At 39.2% G+C, this 11745-nt stretch overlaps 1 protein-coding gene across 5 annotated transcripts in view; it reads right to left on the bottom strand.

Moving 5' to 3' along the window:
- Positions 1-804: 804 nt before the first annotated feature.
- The window catches only part of TRAF3 (TNF receptor associated factor 3), a 70380-nt gene continuing 59439 nt past the window's right edge, over positions 805-11745 (bottom strand). For all 5 annotated transcript variants that reach the window (XM_032691033.1, XM_032691037.1, XM_032691034.1 and 2 more), the window contains 2 exons: positions 9868-10042; positions 805-8626 (listed from right to left, as the gene is read on the bottom strand). In XM_032691033.1, the coding sequence (XP_032546924.1) occupies positions 8055-8626; positions 9868-10042 (747 nt within the window). In that variant the 3' untranslated portion in view covers positions 805-8054. The remainder of the gene's footprint in view (positions 8627-9867; positions 10043-11745) is intronic.

Below are 11745 nucleotides of genomic sequence, written 5' to 3'. Positions count from 1 at the left end.
AGTACGGGCTGGCCAGGTCGTACTCATATTCAGGTGTCTGCAGCACAGCAGCGGCTTTTATCAAGACAGTGCAGTCTTGTCTCTGAGCACAGACAGGACATTCTGGCATTGCTAAACCCAGTATTACCCCTGCAGTGACGTAAAAGAAGGGAAATTGAAATTTCAGTAAGAAAGGGGTAGGAGGGACCGTAGGGAAGAAGAAACAGGACAGCGTGTGGTGCTTAGTAGAAGAGACATGCTTCATACACCACCCATGGGGATCAGAGTTTTTTCATCACTAGGCTGAATCTGAAACATGACGGAAATATTGTTGCTCCACTCATTTCAGAACAGTGTGTTGTTTTTACAGACTGCATCATGTTCTGTGATTTCAAACACACACCTGAAATGCGTTTCTGAGTTGAGAAGAGTCACTAATGACACTGGAGAAGAAAAAATAATAAATCTATATCTTCAGACATTCAAGCCACGCTTCGACTCTCCCACGCCTCTTTGGGAAACCAGTGTACCACAAATGCATGAAAAGCCATTTCAATTATTTCTACTCTGTTTGCACTCGACACTGATGTTAGGATGAAGACCATCCCCTAGTTTATTCAGGCAGAGTTAGCGCCTGGAAAATAGGACTCTGATAGAAGGTATGGCAAGTTACCTGTGCAGAGGACAGGAAATGCCACAGAAAAGGTCTACTGGGTGTGTAAGCACAAAGTAGTGAACAGCCAATGCACAGTGGGTTCACAGAGGAGAAAGGATGCGCCTGGGCCATCTGCAAGTCAACAGCAGTCATTCAAATTCAACACACCGTTTTTTTTTAAAAAATATGATTTCCTACTTATTTATTTTTCCTTTAATAACACAGTTTAGCATTTCAGAGTTCGGCATTCTACACTCTTACACACTGTCCTTGTTTATTAGCATTTAAACACAAAAAGACATAGCAAGACCTCCAAACACAAATAAATACAAAAACACAATATACAGTAAACTGAAATACAACATATAATAATGCTATTGGGAAATTAAGACATGTTGCTAATTCCTTTTTTTATTATTATTTTAACAACATGGTTATTGCTGAGCAATAAATTATACATTTTAAAGTTGTTTTTCCCCCTAAAAGAAAAGGACGAGAACCACTGGTTACCAGATCACTTGCACTGTATCCTTACAGCTATTGATAATTAAGACAGGCAGAATATACACAATCAAATGAGGCTGGCCTTCTTTGGTCTTTGTTTTTGATCATAAAACTGAACACAAGTGTACCGTTCACTGAAGAGTATGAGATTAAAGAAATGGATACACAAGTTTCAAACACATTAATTTGTACATTATTCTCAATCATTGATGTCTTTTCCATAGATAGTTCTTACAGAATTTCTTGGAAACAAATTTCAGCTTTAGTTTTCCTGATTATTATGTTGTTCCATGCATCTTAAAGGTTATCCTACTTGTCTAAGAGAAACGGACCTACATTTAGCCCATCATCTCCTAATGGGGTATTTTTCACAGCTCTCTAGTCACCACTAATTCATTGGAGTTTTATACCTTGTAGAAAAAATCCTGAACGTCCCCATATTTGTTTCTATAAAACTGAAAAAAAAAAAAAGTATAAACCAGACAACAGCTATAAGAAAAACAAAACAGGTGGATTACACGATGCATCAGCAACGATGGAAGCTTGTACCTTCCCATTCCACAAGTACAGATTACACAACTCTCTGCCAGTGATGCAGGTCATAGTTGGAATATGTGTCCTTTCAGGTGCGAGCTATATTCAAATACAAAGCTCGGAACACTACGCAAGAAAATGACCTTTACGAATGATAATGCTGGTTTATCTCAGTAACCCTTAGACAGAGTCAAATTTTATCACTACGCATCACACTGCCAGCAATGGAGCGTGTGAACACCGGCATTCCTAAGAAGTTAAAAAGTCCTTGCAGAACTGGCAACCAAATTAAAAGCTTAGTTCCAAAGGACCAAGAACACAAACACCACATAGAGACAACAAACCCTTCCCCAAATGGGTAGGTTAGTAAGCCACAGAGTTGGGATCCAGATTTGAATTCCACATAAAGTCTGGGATGTTTGGATCCAAGGTTTTGGTTCAGGTGCTTCTCTGTGAAATTTAGAACTTATTTGAACCCTAAGGAACTAATCCTAACTTGGAGGGGAAAAAAATGAAAAAACACAGCCTACATCATCTACACTAACATCATGAAATGGAAGACAGAAGCTGCAGTCTTGACCATAAATTAGAAGAGAAACAGGAATAGTCAAATCCCTTATGTGTTGTATATCTCTACTCTTCTAAATCTTAAGAGGATGTCCCTGAATCAACAGTCCCAAGTTTTCCACCACCTTCCTATCTGGTGCTTCTCAGCAAAGGCCTGGATTAAGAGGCAGGAAAGAACAATTAAGCCCTCTAGATTTTGGTTTACAGAAAAAGGGAGAAAGCCCCACAAGAAAGAAATGATCAGTCACACTGACTGGTAGAACAAAGATGAACCCACTTCACTGTAAAATGGTATTCTCCCTCCTCAGTTAAGAGGAGCATCAAACGAGACTTCTTTTGTTAGGTGATTCTGAACAAACAGAGCAGGACACACATTTGCTGCTATTATTCACACTGACATGCTGTGCTGGCCTTCCACTCTGCAGGCTGTCAAAGCACTGCCAAGGAGCAACCCATGTCTGGGCCACCACACATGCACAACCCCAAATCATGACAGCTTGTATGTTTATTCTAGCCCTTACTGTCCTGATGTGGGTCTTCAGTGTATGTCAACTTGTTTTTCGGTTCCTTTAAGGGAGAAATGTATTAAAAAAGTAAACCCTAGTGATTTGGAGATAACACTAGGGACCTGGAAAACCTCTCATTCAGTCCTGGCTCCAGGAGATTCCTTTTGCGACTCTGGACAAGTCACTTCACATCTCATCCTTGATTTCCTTTTTTCCAGAAAAGACAAACAGCACTTGCTATACACTGTACACAGTATTAAAAACTATTCTCAGACAGATTAAATTGCCAAACTAATCATTTTTATTGCAGCAGCTATGACTTCTAGGTCAACCAGAATATAAAGGTATTGACTGAACAGAATAGGAATTCCAGGAAGAGGTCCAGCTGCTTTTTATCATCTTTTGTTTCTAAATTAGAGGAAAAAATTTGCAATTAAAAAGTTGCCCTTCGCTATGGTTGTTTAAAACACAGGAATCTCCAAATTATCAGAGCACGAGGAAGAACATACGTCCTTAATTACATTTCAAGGTCTTCAGAAAGGCTAAACAGTTTTTGCTACATACAGGTCTTCAAACCTGAAAGATAAGAAACCAAAGTTTGCCCTTAGCCAAGATCCTCCCTTAGCAGCAGCAAGTTATATTTGCACCAATTGATCAAGTAAAACTTGGAGGAAAGGGTTTTGTTTCATCACTTCTACATAAAGAAAAGACTTTGCATATACGTGTGCATGCATGTCTGTGTGTATATGTATGTACCTACACACATACAAGTAATTTACAGAGCAAAAACTAAGAGATTACGTATGCAACCCAAGAATTTCCCCCCCTTCACCTATTTGTATATTTGCATAGTTAAATCATATCAAGGCATCAATACTGCAGTCATGTTTTTCACTCTTCTACAGTGCAGGCAACATTTCTGTCACTCCCTACACGTTTCTCTGTCTTGGACCAAACAGCACCAGTGTTTTAAAAACTAAACAAAATATCAACAGAAACCCTGCACTATTGGTGAAATGCCTATCTCAGGTGATGGAACATAGATACAAATAGGTGGTAGCTTTTAAACTCCATCTCAACAAGCCATAATTGTGGCCAGCTGAGGAAACAGGAGCAATACAATCACAACCTAAGATGGGTTCAGCACTTAAATTCCAGCTAACAAAAACCTTTTTTACCTTTGCATTTGAGAAATTCACCAGGCACAGAAACAGGCACATATCTTCATCTTTCCTTTTCCAAGTAGAAAACATCACAGGAAAAGGAAATAAGCTGCATTTCATATTTTTTTTTTGTATTTTTAAGAAAGCTAGCGTGTTTTTTCCATCAAAATTATACTACCCACCATTCCCTTTTCCTATTGCACATTCTCTTTGTGAAGAACAACATTTACAGTACATGGCTGAAATCAACATTGCATATTGTAAGTCAGCAGTTGAAGGTGTACCATGTAGACAGTAACTGAAACAAGACCCCAATTAATTAGTTCAGAGAAGTAATGCAGACACGGTGCTGCATCATAATCACAGGTTGGTCTTTAAACACCCAAATAGTTTCATCCTGTTTAGAATTCAAGACTTTCTAGGTAACAGATGCACTCACCCTGTGCTGAGAGTGTACAAAAAGGGCAATAAACAGATTGTCACACACTGGAATCTCCCTAGAGAACGTAGCTTCGAGCATCATGGTGGAGAAAGAATACCAGCAAGAGACTTCAGTTGTGTGCTGCTAAGAATTACTAAGCAGAGGACAAAAGGGTTCCATTGAAGAAACTCTGTTCAAAGCAATGCAAATACTCTGGGACCCCCTTGCAATAATGGCACACTCCAGGAGTTAGCCAGGATTCAAGAGCATACATGAGGGCAGGTGGTTGCCCCATGAATCACTTTAAACAGACAGTCCCTAGAAAACTTTGGATATCTTAGTCAAGAACAAAGAGAAAAAGGATAAAAGGGCATTTCAGCAATGAGAGAAACAGTTAAATAATTTAAAGTGTTGACTAAAGCACCAGGTATCTTTTCCTTTCAACTTAGAGAATATACAGTGGCCTTGTTTTCACAAAATGCTACATACTCCTTGCTGGAAAGCAGAGGAAACCGATTTCTATGTACACAGTAAGAACTCTACAGAGATGGCCCACGAGTTCTGTGGAGAAAGGGGTGTTACAGTCAAGGCTTCAGGTATTCCACAGCAGGCGGTGTCTACATTTGTGTAGCAAGATCCCGGATTTCACAGTACGCAGGGTTGGCAAACTGGAAATTCTCTGGCAGCTTCATGTAGTTTTAAAAAATAAGTGCAGTAGGCCTCCATTTTATTAACTGTGATAAAAAGCATATATGCAAAAATATTTTTATATTGATAGCACATTACTGCATTATAAAAGCTGCCCAAGTGAAGCTGAAGATTCTGGCAGCTGGTGCTTTTGGCACTTGGGAGATGTGGAAAGCAGCATAGAGATCTGTGAAATACAACAGTGACTGATGTTTCTGCTACAGTGATCGGCATTAAGATAGTTAGCAGTGTTCATATTTAAACTTCTCTATGAAGTTTCTGAGTCAATATCCCACCAAGACGAGATATTCAGATCTCTTAAAGCTACTAGTTTAGGCTGTGTGCAGACTCAGGAAGACTTCCCTATTGGTTTACACATTCGCATGTTTCAAAGTCCTCTTTCAATCACCAAGGCTGGAAATGCTTTTTTCCTCCTCTTTTAAAGAGCCTGGATTTAGAAGCGCAATTCTGTCACAGGAGTTGGAAACTGTAGTCACAAATCTGCAGAATATTCTGGGCCCTGCTTATACTAGAAATCTCCTCCAAGTCCCAGATCGAAACAGGATATAAACTGTTTTGAGATGGCCAAACGGTTTCATTTAAGTTTACAAGACATGCATTAGCAATGGGAGGAGAGTCCTTTGGACATTTCCACTTGGGAATCCTGTTTTCAGTAAAATTCTGTGATGCACAAACACAAAAGCTCAGCTGCCTACATTCACAATTATTAAAATGACACAAGTTGAGCGAACCTTCGCCCTAAAGCGTAAGTGATGGGTTTGCTTATGCAGCCTGCATAAAACTGCAAGTGCCATACAATTATATCTAGAGATATAGGTGTGGGTATATCTATAGATATTTATCTCTTGTGCAGAACATCCTCCTTCCTTCCGTGCTAGAAATTAAACGCCAGCACGTGCCTCCATATTTGAGCTTGCACCTGTTGACAGCTACGTACCATAAAGGGAGTACAGTACCCGGACAATGGAAGGCAAGAAAAGGAAGACGAGTTGCTGCTGACAGCCTGGACGGTCAGCAGCAGGCAGTATTCTAGCAGGTGCCTGGAAAACCCATGAAGACCACTTAGCATGCATTGTATATCCATAAATACTTCTTGCAGGCACTGTGTGTGAAGGCACAGCCAAAAAAGACAACAGCAAAGACAAGCTGAAATACAAAGGCATGAATTCAACTGCACCTTGGACAAAAATTGTGACTATGCCTCAAAAAAGCAGAAAACTGATACAACCTGACAGTAGAGGCTGAGATGCAATGTTTTCTTTCAAGCCCATGAAGGCTGAAAACATGGTGGTGCAAGTCCACTCTGCTTAAGCAGTTTGTGGGTTTTAAAGAGCACCACAGTCAGGCTATGTCTCTAGACTCGCTTGTCACAGGCTATTAAACAGAAGCAGATGAACACAGCAGGTTGCAATCAGCATGTTTCAGGGCAAGCAAATGCTTTCCACTACAGTTCAGGCTGTTACAAGAAAGAAGCCCGTGCATTCCCCATTAGGATGCTTGTCTGCTATGAGAAGCTGTCACAAGCATCAATATTCACAGCCCCAGAGTTCTCAGATGGGTTCATTTCAAGTGATGCCACCTTACAACCACAGGCATTAGAGGAAAAATGTCGCCTGCCTTCACAGTGGCCATGGAGACTGTCTAGTCCAAGCTCCATAGGAGCACTGAGCATAACGTTTTGGCACCTGAATAAGATGGATTCCACCATGGCCAAGTCGTAGAAGCTCCAGAAGCCAAAGGAACGGGCTTTGGCTTCTGTTCTGTACATTGCAAGGTACCTAAGGGCTCTGAAGACAAGGCTAAACATTATGCCTGAAGTCCAATTAAACTACCATTTCAGATATCAGAATTAATCTGAATAAAAAGCTATGGTTTATAAGCAGCACAGCACATCTAAGGCACATGTATGCATGCAAGCCACCATCACTGTATTAAGACATTGCTGGTTTGTCTTGAAGCAATGGCTGCTAGTACAGAACAAACATAGAGGCTTTTTTCAGCACTAATCCTCCTCCCCAATACTGAAAATACTATATACTGCTGACAGCATAATGTGCAACATATATAGCTTGATTGGAAAGCATGGGGCAGAACTTTAAAAAATGTACAGGATTCCGTTTAGAACTCCAAAGTTCAACAAATGCCCTATTTTAGGGTGAAAACAATTATAAATCTGATAATGATGCACAGCATCCATGAGTGATTTTTCCTTAATTTTGAAATAGTGTCATTAACTACGACATATATTGTAGGTTTACATTTCTAAAGAGAAATAACAGAATTGAATAGTTTTTTTTTCCTATCACAAGTGATAACCAGTGTTTGATATCTTCTATTTTTCTTCCAAGAAATATCAGTCTATCAACAGTTTTAAAATAAAATGTTTTCTGTAACAATAGAACTTTAAATAAAAATATGATTTTGATTCAGATACTTTTGAGAAGACATGGATACTTTTCCAAGATCTTCTGACAAAGTAATTATTAAAACAGAGACCAGATGAGGCCTTAAAAAGACAATATACTATATTTCAGACAAGATTGCACCTCAGTTTTTCAAAGAATATCATAATTGCAACATTACTTCATCATTTCTTCTTTTAACATGCTGACAATTTCCAGCTAGCCCACGTGTGAAGGTTTTTTTGTATTCTAGCTTAAAAGAAATAAAAGTCAGTAACTGATTCAGCACATACTGTATATGTCTTTTCACCTCCAATTGACTAGATCATTAATAAGTTAAAAAAAATCCTCTCTGACCATAATCATTATCCTCATGAGGGATAAGTGATTCTTCAGAGCTCAAGTGTTGCTAGTTCTATTAAAAAATATACCATGGTATGATTTCTTAATGTGTTGCTACTTTCGCAATTGGACCCTATGCAGTTATGCCTTCAAACTCTTCCGTCTGTTCCACAAGGTGGTTCTGTGAGCTTTAGGACCTCTGATTGAAGACAAACTGATACAAAACCCCCAAACGGAGTTGCCTTCTGTTTAATCTGCCTCCCCCATTGTATGTCAGGGGTCTGGTAGATCCGATGTATCCACTATGACTTTAATAAAAATAGTATCATCTTTAATATACGTTCCATTCTCTAGAACAGTTTGAGCCACAAAGACTGGGCAGCCAGATGCAATGTTCATTTCTCCAGTTGGCTTCTTGAAACTGCTGCTGTTTGGATCTGGCTTGAAAGCATCTCCTAAGTGGCGCCGAGACGGTCCCTGATCCATTAGCATGAGAGTCACTTTCTGTTTGAACGGCCAAGGAAGCAAAGCATCGTATTCACCACGCATTATGACAAAAAACAGAGACAAGTGCGTCCCCTTTCCCATGCCATCTCCGTTAAGGTAAACTCTGGCACACATCTTGTAGCCAAAGTATCCAGTATAAAAGGGTTGGCTGTACAAGGACAGAGTCTTCCCCATGACTGCCTCTTGCTTCCGACGTTTATAATCTCGGATTTTCCAAATCAGCACTCCGTTGTAACTCGCAGTTTCTAGAACTTGGAATCGGAGGTCCATGTCAGCCAGCCGGATATCATGAACACTCAGCATCTGATCGTGTCTGCTCAGCTGTGTCTCTAGCAGGCCTGTTAGAAAGCAGAAGGGATGGGGGTGAGAAAAGCGCTGTTCTCTAAAGACTGTAAAAATCAAATTGCCAGCGCTGCTATTGTATATGAAAACACCTTCCTCCTCAAGAACCAAACTGCACTTGGCCACTGATGAAGCCATCTCCACAGGCAATAGTTTGCTGGCTGGCATCTAGGTTAACTGGGATTTTTACAAATGTGGGTGTTAATAATAATAATAATGCAGAAGTCAAATATTCAAATCACCTAACAAATTTTTTCTGGTCACTAAACAATATAACTATTGAGGCTTCCATTTTTTGAGAGGAGACTTGGTAGCATTATCTGCATATTGCTGTTTAGCAGTGAAGACCTTGAAAGCAGTCACCCTCCTACATAATCCCTCTGAAATTCAGAAGCACTGCCGATCACTGAAAACATGCTTTTCAGGCACTACTTGTCTCAGAAGTGCAGTGCTGTTACCATGCCTAAAGTTCATCATAAAAGAACAAAAAATTCAAACTTAGCTCTGTATTATATGGCAATTTATTTAGTTTGGAGGGAGGGCTGTTTTCTGTGTCCTCTTTCCCCTACATGAAAATGTTAGTCTTTGTCTTTGCACACTGGCAAAATTGGCCAACATACAATACTGAGAAGCAGATAAATTTGTAAGGCAAGTCTATTTTATGTAGATCAACTTAAATTTTAAGGTCTTTGTCACAATCATTTAAGCACTTACATATGATCTACACTATCTTGCCAAACTCTAGCTTTTACTTTATTCAGCAAGCACATCAATAACCTTATTCTTAAGCAGATCTCACTGTTTTCCTAGGACCAAATACCCCTCTGTAGCAGCTATTAGGATGGGTGGTTTCAGATGGATAACCATACTGTTGATCCATTCACGGGGGAGAAGAGTAGCAAAAGATGTCAATATACCAGGACTATATTTAAAGAAGCTGCTGAGAGCTATCAGTTGTCAAAGATCGATTGAGAAACTGTTTATAATGAACTAACAATGTAATCAACAGAACGGTCAATAAAACAAAATAAAAGACAAGAATCAAGCCTAAGAAACAGCATGGAAGCAATGCCACCCTATCAACAAAGGAAATACACAGTCTCCTACTCAAAAAATCAGAAGAATCAATATTATTGATGTTTCCATATAAAAGCCACAATGGGAGTGCCATTCAAAGGACACCATTTTTCTCTCAACAGCACTGCTGAGTACTTCAGTCCATTGTGCTTGCACTCACTTGTATTCCGAGCTCCTTGCCCTGCAGTTTTATCAACACTTTCCAGCTCAGTCACTCTGTTCTGGAGGGATTCCACACTGCTCTTCATGCTGTCGGCCTCCTCCCAGTTCTGTCGGAAGGGACGGATTTCTTTGTCCAGTTCTTTGAGTTTCTCTGCTTGGCTGTCGATCACTCGCTTTATAAAATAATAGTGTATGAGTTAAAATAACGCAAAGACATTAATTTATGCACATTAAAAAAGGATTATATGTTGATAATAAGATTCAATCCCAATATAAGCAAGTTTTGCTTATGTGAAATATTTTAATAACACAAACCTTGAAAATTTAAAGGAATAGCCCATGTATTTATAAAACACTTAAAAAATACTTAGTGCTGCACAGGTATTAATATTAGAGCACTATTAGAATTAACAACAGACTTATTTTAAAAAAGGGAAAGGTTAGTGTGCTCTTGTCTAAGGTAGGGGTTTTTGTGTTTTTTTAAACCTTTCAGTGTAAGAACAATATTCTGAGTGTCTCTATTGGTATTATGGGCTGATACTTGCTGGGTTTCATGTGAGAATATTTAAGCAACAAAGTATGCGCACAACATAACCTGGTGTGAATCAAAGGGCTGCTCATGTGCACACATTTATCATTATGAGTGAGCAAAATAACTTACCCCTCCAGGAAAGCATCATTACTCTTGCACACATGGAACATGAGTACATACATGTGCAAGCTCCAAGCTCACATAAATCAGTCATCAAACCCTAAGTTATTATGTGCCCATAACAATAGCAGAAGCCCTCGAGAGCTTAAACACAACTATACCACTTCTGCCCCCTAAAAGCACTTTTAAAATTCCCACCCTTACTTCCTAAATTGAATAAGCCATGCATCCTGAAGGTGCTTGCTGGTTGAGTATTTTTAAGAAAACAAAGGGGGAAAAAAACCAGTTGGTTTTGAAAAGGCATGAAATATAATACTCAAGAAAAAAATATACAGAAAGGCCGGTATTCTCTGAAAGAGGGCTATTGCAAGCACCTTAGTATATTACAAATATAAAGAACATATTTCCCAGTCTACCTCAAATCTGATGCAAGAAATACATAGCACTTCACATTATCACAGCTAATTTGGACTAGCAGGAATTTTAGCCAGAACCTCATAATCACTTGTGAAGTTCAAATGATATGACAAATATTTGAGACAAGAAACTACTTTTGCTACCACCTACAGTTAAATTCCAATATAGTTTTTCATCATATAGTGTCACTATGTGTTAAAACGATTTTTCACTTCTTAAAACAACTTAAGGGGCCGTTGAGTACAAAATAAGAAAATGAAGTTATTTTGCATTTGCCTTCTGGTTAGCCAAGTGGATTCAATGTTCCCCACTGATGGGGAAAACCCTTCTGCCTCATGCCACCTTCATTTCCTCTTTTAGCCATTTGCTTTTAATCATGTGGTTTCAGTTACACTGAAAGTCCAGAACGATTAATTGAAGGCTGTCAATTTGATGAGGCAGCTAGCAAAACCAGGTTCTAGGAGTCTTATTTTGTAGTGTCTCAAAACTACTGAGTCATCTAGCATATTTCAACATTAACTATTTATTTCTATTATAGGTGTTTTAAAACAAGTTATATATCTCACTTACAGATTTACGACTTTGTGAAGGAAAGCTGTGCACTGAACCATAAATGCAGGGGTATGGGCCCAATAAATAGATGAAGCAGCTTGCCTGCACATACTAATCACCACCTACCAACACAGGCACACCCTCTCACTCGGGCTGATGATAATCAGACAATAAAACAGGGAAGGGCTGTTAACTATATATATAAAAGGAAACACACCACAGAATGGCCTGAATGCATGTTGTAAGAGCAGAACC

The sequence above is a fragment of the Chiroxiphia lanceolata genome, chromosome 6, assembly GCF_009829145.1.
Source record: "Chiroxiphia lanceolata isolate bChiLan1 chromosome 6, bChiLan1.pri, whole genome shotgun sequence".
NCBI lineage: Eukaryota > Metazoa > Chordata > Aves > Passeriformes > Pipridae > Chiroxiphia > Chiroxiphia lanceolata.
The sequence above is the reverse complement of the archived record's forward strand: the minus strand, read 5'-3'. Positions and strand labels throughout refer to the sequence as shown.